General features: G+C 45.2%; 1 protein-coding gene across 1 annotated transcript in view; it reads left to right on the forward strand.

Annotated features, from left to right (window-relative positions):
• The window catches only part of FAIM2 (Fas apoptotic inhibitory molecule 2), a 78,449-nt gene that overhangs the window by 60,689 nt on the left and 5,288 nt on the right, over positions 1-12,472 (forward strand). Inside the window, exons 10-11 of the mRNA XM_060252802.1 lie at positions 960-1,055; positions 5,939-5,992. Coding sequence (XP_060108785.1) covers positions 960-1,055; positions 5,939-5,992 — 150 coding nt within the window. The remainder of the gene's footprint in view (positions 1-959; positions 1,056-5,938; positions 5,993-12,472) is intronic.

Here is a 12,472-nt window from a genome sequence, read left to right on the forward strand (position 1 = left end):
CGATTTATACAGGGGCATTATGATACTGGCTGATTTGTTTTCAATTTCCTTCCTAATAATTCCCAGCATGGCGTTGGCCTTTTTTATTGCAATCACACACTGTCTTGACATTTTCAGTGAGTTATCTACTACAACCCCAAGATCTCTCTCTTGGTCAGTCTCTGCCAGTTCACATCCCATCAACTTGTATTTGTAGCTGGGATTCTTAAATTGTATCACATTCACCATAACACTTCAAAGTTATGTTGGAAAGGCTGTACCTTGCTAGGAACTCTATTACATTGTTGGCAGCACATACAATGTTTCTGGAAATCAATCCAACATTTTATATGAGAAATTTTATATATTCATATCCTTTTAAAATGTGAATTTTTTGTTTTAAATACATGGACTTTGCAAGTGGCAGGTTTTACTAATTTTGATTTACTAGAAAATCTGTGTGCTGCAGCTCACCTTGAAATTGTGATCAACTGGAAAAATACTAGACTTTTATCGGTATCAAACTGGCTTTACAAAGCTTAGGAAATATGTATGTTAGACAAAATAACAGACTCTCTTATCCAAAGAGTTAGATCCCCACAACTCCAAATTTGTGGCTGTATGGTTTCCCTTTTTAGAGTATCTCACAACGAAAGAACAATACTCATCTTTACTTGAAACAATTAATGCTATTTATTAGTCTAACATGGCTTTGCCTTATATGCTTACTTGAAAAAGACATCAATAATTTTGTTTAGAGCATAGAATCTTTTGGATTGTATATATAATCTTCTGGGTTTTCTTTTTTAATGTTTTCTTAATGGTATTTTGATTGTACCTTTTCAAAGCTTAATAAAATGTTAAAAAGTTAAAAAAAATTAATGTATGTGCATCTTATGCTTGGAAGTTAGTGAGCCCTTAATGACATCTGTTCATTCATTGTGCATCAATGCAATAATGGTCTCTGGTTTCTCCTACAGTATGACTTCACCTCTTGTGCAGGACTCCTCTTTGTGTTGGTGATGGTGTTATTATTTAGTGGGATCATCCTTGCCATCATGCTGCCTTTCCATTATGTAAGTCACATTTTGCCTCAAGAACTAACACGTAGTCTCTCAATGTTGACTGGAGGGGGTTGTAAGGACCGCATAACACCAGCCTTGGTCCATCTGTACTGGCTCCCAGTTGGTTTCTGAGACCAATTCAAGGTACTGGTGTTGTCCTTTAAAGCTCTATTATTTACCATTCCCCATACGTGTTATTTTATTCTGAGCACACTCTTCCCACAAGCTTTGTTCAATTTGCTTTTTACTATTTCCACACTGTTTTCTTTTGGCATCTGAAATGTTTGGCACTAGGTTGTGGACTATTCACAATGCAAGAACCCCACATTAGGGAGTAAAGCAAAGGAAGGGAGAGAAACTGGAATCTTTCAGCCATTCTCACCAAAGAGTTTTCTTTCTTCAGTTCATCATCAAGGAGAGCATGTGAGATACTGGGAACTGCTAGGCTTGCCAAGCTCCAGATAGGGCCTGGAGATCTCTCAGAATTACAACTCATCTCCAGACTACATAGATCAGCTCCCCTGAAGGAAATGGCTCCTTTAGAAGGTGGACTCTTTGGTTTTATACCTCACTGAGGTCCCTCCTCAAACTCTGCCCTCTCAAAGCCATGCCCCCAGATTGCTGGGAATTTCTCCAAGCTGGAGTTGGCAACCGTAGAAGCTGTTCACAATGTAAAGGAAGCACACCATTCATCACCATGCACTTGATTTAGGTGCCTGAGTTCAGGTTTCTCCTATCAGGACAATCTTCCGTTATGAGCTGGAAACACAAAGCAACTGATTATCCGGCTTCTGAAGGGACCTTTCTTTGCCTTTCGTTCACACCCTCCTGATATTCAAGAATAAATGGAACTTTGAGGGCTCATTATAAAAGTGTTGCACTTTGCACTGGCGTTAACGTCTGATGGCAATTAGTATCCAAGAGGAACAGGTGTTGAAGATACCTGCATAGGTGGGAGAGGCGTACTTCTGGGAGTGGAATTTTTGGCTTGCTGAAAGCCCACAGTTCTGAATGATGCTTGCAGCTCTCCGGAATACATCTCGTCTCCTTCAGAACTTTAGAAAACTGAGCAGGTTCCCTGGAGTATTGTCATATAAGTTTTCTAATTAAAGAAGTAAAAGAACACAGGCTGTATCCCTTCCCTCCAAGGCCAACACCTATCGTACAGTTTACTATCTTGAGTCTCATACAGACATACAGTTGCCCTAAAAGCTAAAGTAACAAACTTGAGGCTATTGTATTTTGGTGCTGAAAAAGACAGTGATGCTAGGAGAAGCAGAAGGCAGCAGAAAAAGAGGAAGACCCAACATGAGTTGGATGACTCAGTCAAGGAAGGCGTAGACCTTAGCGTGAGAGACCTGAGCAAAGCTGTTGATGAGAGGATGTTTGGGGGGACATTGGTTCATAGGGTTGCCATAAGTCAGAGGTGATTTGACAGCACTTAACATATTATAGGGGAAATCCCTTATCTAAATTTATGGGGGTTGGACTAGATGACCTTGGAGGTCCCTTCCAACTCTATGATTCTATTATTCTAATTCATCTAAACCAGCAGGCTTCATGGGGGATGGAGAATCAAACTCTGTTCTCCAGATTAGAGTCCACCACTCTTAACCACTACACCATCACTCTTAAACATTGCACTGGTGTATATGAGAGAGACTACACATAAATCATGTGATCTCCCATATGTACCTTCTGGTAGAAAAGTTTTCCTACTTGATCAGCTAACCCTCTATAATTCAATATATTATTCTAAATTAACTCTGTATTACAAGGTAGGGTAGGATAGTGCCTAGGAAGTCAGGATATGACTGGGTGAGTCAGGTTGCTGACCTCTAGGTGGGGTCTGGAAATCTCCCAGAATTACATCTGGTCTCCAGTTAACGGAGATCAGTTCTCTTGGAACAAAATGGCTTCTTTGTAGGGTTGCCAAGTCCCCTCTTCTCGCCGGCAGGGGACTTTCACCCAGAAGTGACATCATCATGCCATGCTGTCGCTCAAGGCCTCTCTAGGTGTTTCTGGGAAAACTCTATGGTTTCCCTGGACGCTCTAGCCATTTGGGAGGGCAAAACTCTATGGTACTTATTGTACCTATTGCCATCATGCCATGCTGTCGCTCATGGCCTCTCTAGGTGTTCCTGGGAAAACTCTATGGTTTCCCCGGATGCTCTAGCCATTTTGGAGAGCAAAACTCTATGGTACTTATTGTACCTATTGAAAACCAAAGAGTTTTCCTGGAAACGCCTAGAGAGGTCGCTGTGCGACATCGCTGGTGCAATGACATCACTTCCGGGTGACACTATCGCACTGATGATGTTGGGGGAGGTTCCCCCCACCAGCCCGATGTGGGCCGGTGGGTTGGGAACCTCCAGGGCAGGGGAATCCCTGCCTGGACCAGGGGCTTGGCAGACCTACTTCTTTGAAGGGTAGGCTCTATACAGGGCTTTTTTTTTTGTAGCAGGAACTCCTTTGCATATTAGGCTATATCCCTCTTATGTTGCCAATCCTTCAAGAACTTACAGGCCTCTTATTACAGGGCCTACTGTAAGCTCTTGGAGGATTGGCTACATCAGGGTGTGTGTGGCCTAATATGCAAAGGAGTTCCTGCTACAAAAAAAAGCTCTGGCTCTATATAGCATTATACCCATTGCTGAGGTCCCTCTGTCTTCTTCTGGCTGCACCCTCAAAATCTCCAGGAATTTTCCAACCCAGAGGTGGCAACCCTAGATGCTATCATTTAGAGTAATGTACAAACCATAATGTATAAACAAGATATTATCAAACAATGCAGGAAATATATAACACATTCCTGGCATGCATTTATCTTAAATATTAACAGGGCCAAGGAAGGGGCAGCAACATTGCCGACAATTCTCAAGTTTCAGGTCCCAAAGCAAATTCAACTGTGTTTCTGTATTGTCCTGTTATGCGATGTCAAGCCAGCCTTGCTTGCCTTCATGCCCGTCCATTTGCTTGGCAGACGAAAAGGCATCGCCAGCTCAGTCTTGCAGATATAAACTGCTGACCCCTTGGTTCCCACGGGCATGTACAAAAGGAAGTGGGATCTTTGTCACCAGTTTCTGACTACTGGGCAGGTTACTTTATTTATTCATTAACAGAAATTATCAGGGCTTTTTTTTTGTAACAGGAACTCCTTTGCATATTAGGCCACACACCACTGATGTAGCCAATCCTCCAAGAGCTTACAGGGCTCTTAGTACAGAGCCTGCTGTAAGCTCCAGGCGGATTGACTACATGGGGGTGGGTGGCCTAATATGCAAAGGAGTTCCTGCTACAAAAAAAGCCCTGGAAATTATACGCCACCTTTCTGCCCAGTCAGGACCACCAAGGTGGTTAACAGCTGAATGCACAATCTTATAAAACAATAATCAAACCAAGTTTAAAACCAAAACTAAAATACATATATAAAAACAGAGAGACCTAGCAATGAAAAACACAAAACAGGAAAGAGGGTTCATTGAGGGAACACCAGGTGAGACAAAGACATCTTAAGGTCCTGCGCCCTGACCTGGATAGCCCAGGCTAGCCAATCTAGTCAGATATTATAAGCGAAACAGGGTCACTCCTGGGGGGTTTTTTAATGAGAGACTGCCATAAGTCAGCTGCAATTCAATGGCACTTTTCACCACAGCATGCTGGTTCCAAACAAGATAGGGCTTTAAAGGTCAATACCAGCACCTTGAGCCTGGAAACAGATCAGCAACCAGTGTAGATTAAACTGAGGTGATCTGGTCCCTACCTGCTCCAGTCTGCATCTTGGCTGCAGTATTTTGTACCATACCAGAGCACGGGAGGAGGGAGGACATCCATCCAAACAATAACTGTGTTTCTGTAAAGGTGCAGATGTTAGATTGCTTCTTCGTATCTGTGAGAGTCATCACCCTATCCTTAAGCTTGCAAGTTGCTGGTAGGAAAACCCAGGACAAATGCGAAGCTATAGGTAGATTCTGACTAAAGACTCATGCCACCAATAAGCAGAATAGCAAGAAAATACAAGAAATGTTCATGAAGTAAAATGGGGATGATGAGGCTTGGAATCTCATTGAAGGCTGATTTGCATATGGAAATCCATCAGCCAAGAGATAACTCGTGCATTAACAGCAGATATGGGCTAACATTGCAGATATAAAACACTATAGCCAGAACGTTAATGTCTTTTTTGTTAAGTTTGAAGGTGGCCTCCAAGGGGCTCCTCAGCAGGTCTCCCATCCAGGTCCTGACCAGAAGGAAGCCTGCTTAAGCTTCAAAGTTGCTGAATTACAGGGTTTCCAACCATACCCTGGCCTGGGACCAATGAAGTGAGGTAGCCAGATGTGTAAACTGGAACTGATGAGACAATGGCAGAAATCTCATCAAGACCTCACATAGTTTGAGTGTTTAATAGATTTTAAAAAAGATTAGTTAAGAAAAGTTCCCTTAACTCTTAAACCTGTGGAGAAGTCATTTATACCTGAGCCAAGCAGTTAAAGAAATTGCCTTAAGTCCCATATCAGTCTCTAATGGCCTCTGTATTGGTCACAGTACACAGTATGGCTGACGCACACAAGCATAAGTAGTCCCTGTTTAAGAAAGAGCTTTAATTCCCAGGTAGTCATCCATCAAGTTCAGCATTACCAGTTCATTATCTAGTGACAGTTGGTCACCAGCCTGTGGCTGAAAGCCAGACTAATGAGACAAGAGAGGACCTTTTTGTCTTATGCTCACTTGTTCCTTCTTCTGCCTTCTATTTTTACTTTGGACCAATCAAGCCTTGCTGTACATTGAATGTCTCCAGAGAACTGGACACCCAGCGTTCTCAAAATGGATTGTGTAGTCTCTCCACCTTTGGCATATTAACCATGACCCAATCTTCTCTTGTTTCTTCCTGACAGATACCATGGCTGCATACCATTTACGCTGTGTTGGGTGCAATTGTATTCACGATGGTAAGTAAAACTAACTCCCAAGGTTCCAGTACGGTTCTTTTTTCTTCCATTAGCCATGAAAATTCACAGAACTTAATGTGTCCGTTATGGCTTTGCAGTGCAAGGAAGGGTATATAGCCATGTGTTAACAAATCTTTGAACTTCATGCAGTTATGGGCTGGGTGCAGTCCAGGGGTAGCCAAACTGTGGCTCAGGAGCCACATGTGGCTCTTTCACACATATTGTGTGGCTCTTGAAGCCCCCACTGCCCTGGAGGCCAGCTTGGAGAAGCATTTGTCTCTTTAAATCACTTCTCCGAGCAAGCCAACCAGCAGCTTGGGGAATGCATTTAAAGTTGACGTTGCTTTCTTTCCACCTTTCTTCCCCAAATCTATTTGCTTTCTTTCCACCTTTCCTTCCTTCCTATCTTGTGGCTCTCAAACATCTGATGTTCATGTTTTGTAGCTCTCAAATATTGGACATTTATTCTCTGTGGCTCTTATGTTAAGCAAATTTGGCCACCCCTGGTACAGTCCAATCTGAAAAGTTTGTGTCCATGTGCTTTGTTGTATACAATTCAGCCTCGTCATCTTTTAGATCTGTGGCACTGTTCCCTCTGAGCTGTGCACATGAGTGGCTGCTCATTGACACAGGAAGCCCCTCTCAGGAGCAGTCTGGAGCTGCGCAAGGTCTTGTTTATTTATTTTTCACATTTATATGCTGCCCTCCATGCGAGCGAGCTCAGGGCAGATCACAGACAGTAATTAGGCCATTTAAGTGAACATAAGCAATTAATAAATAAATGAATAAATAAAATACATTACATAAAAATTAAAAATGATCACACCATTCGTTGTGCGCACCATCTCAGAAATCGGTGCCACTGGACTCTGATGTTTGTTTGATCTGGGTCACGTAGAAGTGGTGTCTTCAGCAGGGGAGGCCAGCTTTTTTATTGGACACCTGCCAGCTCAGCCAAAGGGCTGGCGGAACAGTTCCAATAAGCTGCAGAACAATAAAAGGTCCTGCAAGGTCCTGATCTCACATGGGAGCATGTTCCACCAGGTTCAGGCCAGGGTAGAAAAAGCTCTGGTCCTGTTCGAAGCTAAGCAGATGTCCCTCAAGCTGGGGACAGCCACCAGATCTTGCTCGGCAGAGCACAAGACTCTCCAGGGGACATATAGGAAGAGGCAGTCTCTCAGGTATTTTTGGTCCCAAGTTGCACAAAGCTTTGAAGGTCAATAGCAGTACCTTGAAACAAATCCAGTACTCAATTGGTAGCCAGTGCAATTGGTGTAGCACCAGCTGAATGTGTGCCTGCACACACAGCTCAGACAGCAGGTGTGTCACCTCATTTTGCACCAACTGGAGCTTGTGGATTGACCACAAGGGCCCATGTAAAGCAAGTTACAGTAATCAAGCCTGGAAGTGAGCATTGCTTGGGTCACTGTAGCCAAGTCCTGGGGGAAGAGGTATGGGGCCAGATGCCTGACCTGCTGGAGATGATAAAAGGCAGACTGGCAACTGTGGTGACCTGGGCCTCTATGGAAAGTGAGCACTCCCAGGGGCCTCACCTTCTGGGCTGGCACAAGCAATGTGCCACCCAAAGTGGGCAGTCTGATTCCAGACTCAACTCCACACTGACAGGTACAGAACCTCCGTCTTCATTGGATTAAGTTTCAGCCGGCTCTCTGTAGCCATCCAACCATGGCCTCCAATATCCTGGTCAGATATTCTGGGGCAGAGTCCAGGCAGCTGTCCATCAACAAATAGAGCTGGATGTCATTTGCATACTGGTGACAACCCAGCCCAACCCCCTGGACCAGCTGGGCAAGGGGGCACATATAGATGTTAAATAATATTGGAGAGTGAATTGCCCCCTGCAGCACTCCACGGTAACATGGGAATACTCCCTCACCAAGTGCCACCCTCTGTCCCCAATTACGGAGGAAGGAGGAAAAGCATTGCAAGGCAGACCCCCGAACTCTGATCTCAGTGAGGTGATGGGTCAGAAGATTGTAATCGACCATGTCAAACACTGCTATCAAATCTAGAAGTAACAGCAGCGCTGACCCGCTCACTCTCTGTGCTCCACTCACCAGGAGGGGAGAAATTAGAGGGAAGATCGATCGGTAGCACTGTATGTGTGCACAGAGGTGCAAGAGGTAGTCCTCACTTCACTGCAAAGATCTGAGAGCCCTAAACTTTGACAGACTTGCTTTCAAACAAGATAAACTTTCCCATCAGCTGAACACATTAAGTGCTTCCCTGTTAGGAATGCCATTCCCCCTTGAAGCTTGCTTGGCACTTCCCTTACTGTCTTTTAGGACATGGTATAAAAGTTAGCTTCAGATCCCTGCCATGGAAGCTGACTGAGTGACCTTTCACCAGAGGAGGCTCGTCCACTAGGCAGACCTAGGCGGCTGCTTAGGGTGCAGGCCAGGGCGTGTGTGCCAAATTGGACCCTCCTCCTGCCTCTCAGGCGGTTCATCCCAGGCCCACCCCAACCCACCTCCCACACCCTTCCACCCTCCTGTGGGCAAAGCTGGAGGGTGGGGAGGGTGTGTGCAGTGGTGCAGCAAGGCTTTGAGTGGTGCAGAGGCCACGAGCCACCTGGCTGCCATTGTTCTGCTTTTGCTTCCAGAATGCGAAGTGATGGTGGCCAGGCAGCACGCAGCCTCTCTGTGCCACTCAAAGCCTTGCTGCACCACCATGTGCACCCTCTCTGCCCTCCAGCTTTGCTCGCGGGGACAGCATGGATCAGGGGTGGGAGCAGGGCCTCGCCTAGGGCGCCAGATGCCTTAGATTCGCCCCTGCCTGTCACTTATTCTCTCTCAGCCCAGCTTACCTCTCAGGGTATTTTTGTGAGTAGAAATCAGAGGAGGGGAGAATATTGTTGTAAGCTGCTTTGGGTCCCCACTGGGAGAAAAATGAGGTAAGAATTGCTAATTAAATAAATATAGTAAGCACAGGGCCGAACCAATCCTTTTTTGAGCAGGATTACCATAGCAATTGTATCTTTTTCAGCCATTTTATGGTCTGCTTCTAGCCTGAGGGAGTGTTTTGCAGAATATTTTAAAGATCTTTCTTTTATACCCTTAGCCATTTTTAAATATCGATTTTTTTTGTTATTTTTATGATTTTGTGGCATTGTTTTTACCCGAGAGTCACTTCAAGCAGGTTGCTGGACAGGTTGTATAGATGTTTTCTAAATAAACAAACAGATAAGTGTCTTCTGCAGGTAGGGCCTTCTCTGTGGTTGCCCCACTAACAGAACTGTGGATCTTTGGCTGGGACTCCGTCCATCGCCTTTTTTGGTGCCAGGGGAAGTCTGCCCTGAGTCTTGGGTCCCTATATTTAGAGAGAAAGGCAAGCATCTAAATGCCTTACATTAAACATTGTTGTTGGCTAAGGCATTATCTTGCCCTGTTATTTATTTATTAATTATTGGCCCTATACTGCTGGCCAGGCAGGGGGAAATAACTGTGGAAGACGTCCAAGTCCACATCATAGCACAACATCAGATCTCTTTCCATCCACTTACTCATTTTGTCCAGGTCACCAAATTAGCCCTCATTTCATGATCAGTACACTTTCCCTGCTAATTGGCAGAAATCACAGACATCAAAAGTTGCAGAAACTGAATGGGAACCCTTAGCCTCATGGCTGTCCTGCATGTGGCCTTCAAACTGTTCATATGGCAGGAATGTATCGTTATGTTTGCTGAGTTGATGGGTATCGTTTCTCAAGTGCAGCTGCACTTGCTTGGAAGATGATTTATTTGCAAGAAGCACTGCTTTTGAAGAACCCAAAGCATGCCAGGCATTCAGAAGCACACAAGCAGAAAGAAATTGTAAGAGACTCAGACAACAGTGAACCACAAAGCAAAGGGCAGGTAGGCTACAGAGAATGGCTTGGAATGCCAATGTTCAAGATGTGTCAAAAAAGCAAGCTAAACTACCCATCACAGCGTAAGCTGGCATGCAGAGGTTTTTTGTTATCAGGAATGCACACGAACACAGTTCCGACTGGCTTGGTGTCAGAGGGTGTGGCCTAATATGCAAATGAGCTGCTGCTGGGCTTTTTCTACAAAAAAAGCCCTGCTGGCACACATGCATACTTTGAGTCCCATACTCATACACAAATTCCTCCACCCACTGGCTTTGCCAGTTGCCCATTGGGAGAGGAATAAAGGTACCGTCAGTTTTTGAAGCTCTATGTCATCTGTGAGAATTTGTGTGTGTGTCTGTGTGCACCGAAGTCAGCAATAAGAGTGGTTGCCAGATTTTTTTTTCTTCTAGGAAAGTGAGAATATTTTTGGTCAGTAGCAGCATTTTCACTAGGTGCACATGCTTGAACCTCATACACACAAAACTAGGCAATTACCTAAGGCACTTAGAGGGCAAGGGGGCACCAGGGGAGTCAAAGAAAGGCTCCTGTTTTGGTTCTTCAGGGCATTTAGGCACTCATTCTCCATTCAGTGACACCCTGCTCTCCTGAGTCTGCCCAACTCTCAGAAGGGTTTTCTGTGCGCCTCCTTCAGTACACTGTCACCTGCTGGCCAGTTTCAGAAATCTTCACCAAGAGGGCTAGCACTTCCTTCCATGTTGCTGTTTAAAGACTCCACCTAATATTTGTGTCTCCCAGTACCCAGTGACTAGTTACCGTGGCAACAGCATTGCTGTACTTGCATACTCCCAGGGTAACAGTGATCTAGCAGCCAACTGCCTCCCTTCTCCTGGGTTTCAACAGTGGATGTCTGTGTGGTGCAGAGAGCAGTTACCAGCATTTAGAACAGAAAAGGGTTCACTGAAAAGGCACAGCAACCGACTGAGCAAGAAATACAAAGATATAGTGCTAACATACAGTCCTGTGTCCCTCAGCCCTGCACATGCCTAGCTGGGCTCATTCCAAGGCAGGCTCTTTAAACTTAAAAGTTAACAGCATTCAAAAAGCTTCCCATTACCTTTGAGTCTTTGCCTGGGTTGTCTGCACTTTATTAGCTCCATGGGGCAATGGTGGCCATCAAGATGGAGCCCAGGTGACAGAGCTTCTTCCACCAGATGGAATCAGGAAAATGAATCACATTCCCTCTTTGCCAAGGGGATTTATCACTAGGAGCACCCAAAAGTGGCAACTCTAGATGGCCAGCAACTCCAAGCGCATGCATGCCATCTGGCTGGCTCGCTAGTATCTTTGGAAATGTGTAACAGGTTGGCCACCAGCTCAGAGCATGCCTGGCAGCAGCTCCAAGTAGGCTGGCTGACTGGTGGCTCCAGCACACATAAACCAGCATGCACTCCTCCTAGGGTTGCCAAGTCCAATTCAAGAAATATCTAAGGACTGGGGTGGAGCCAGGAGACATTGGGGGTGGAGCCAAAAGCAAGGGTGTGACAAGCCTTTGAACTCCAAAGGGAGTTCTGGCCATCACATTTAAAGGGACTGCACACCTTTTAATGCCTTCCTTTCACTGGAAATAATGAAGGATAGGGGCATCTTCTTTTGGTCCTTGGTCCAATCTCTTTGAAACTTGGAGGATGTTTTGAAGAGAGGCACCAAATGCTATGCTGAAAATTTGGTGTCTGTTCCTCTAAAAGCAGCCCCCCCAGAGCCCCAGATACCCACAGATTAATTTACCATTATACCTTATGGGAATCAGTCTCCATGGGGAATAATGGAGTGGCCAGCAGACATTCCCCCCCCCCCTTGCTTTCTGATGACTCTGAAGTGGGGGGAGGGCCTCCAAACCGGGGGATCCCCTGGCCCCACCTGAGGATTCCCAACCCTAACCCCTCCTGGCCAGGCAGGGGCAATAGCACCCAACGCACTCAGGCCACGCTGGTCCTACACACCAAAGAACACAATCACTCGATTCAGCCAGTAGTGCGCTGTGAGTGAGATATTAGCAGCATGTGCATTTGTGGTTCCTCAGTAGCTACAACAGGCTGTCTTGGGATAAGGGAGGTAGAGGTGGCAGTGAAGAAAGTTAATAATATGATACTGCTGGCACTTATGGCCCACTTTCCTGTGCAGTGTCTCTATGCTGTGCTAAATCCTCAGGAGCAAGCCCAGCTTACCATGCCAGCCAGCACCAGCTGAATGAATAACTAGAAAGCATTTGTTTTTACAGCTGCCAGAATTTTTAAAAGCAAATGTTGACAACTTGATTTCTCCTCTGATTCACTAGCCAGTCTGCTCTAAATTCCTTCTTTGCTTCAAATATTCCCACATCAATGACTGCATCAAATGTCTTCTCATTTTGATTTTCAACATGAAAGTTGTGTTCTCCCAAGCTCCATTTCTCTGAAAACGATCATAAAATGAACAGGTTACAGTAGGCCCTGTAAGAACAGCCCTGTAAATTCTTGGAGGATTGGCTACATCAGGCCTAATTCTTGGAGGATTGGCCTAATATGCAAAGGAGTTCCTGCTACAAAAAAAGCCCTGACTTTTTCCCCTTTGCAACTGTTCAGAGTCAGTTCTCTCCTAATCCGCTGCAGC

The sequence above is a fragment of the Heteronotia binoei genome, chromosome 13 (genome assembly GCF_032191835.1).
Source record: "Heteronotia binoei isolate CCM8104 ecotype False Entrance Well chromosome 13, APGP_CSIRO_Hbin_v1, whole genome shotgun sequence".
In the NCBI taxonomy this organism is placed as follows: Eukaryota; Metazoa; Chordata; class Lepidosauria; order Squamata; family Gekkonidae; genus Heteronotia; species Heteronotia binoei.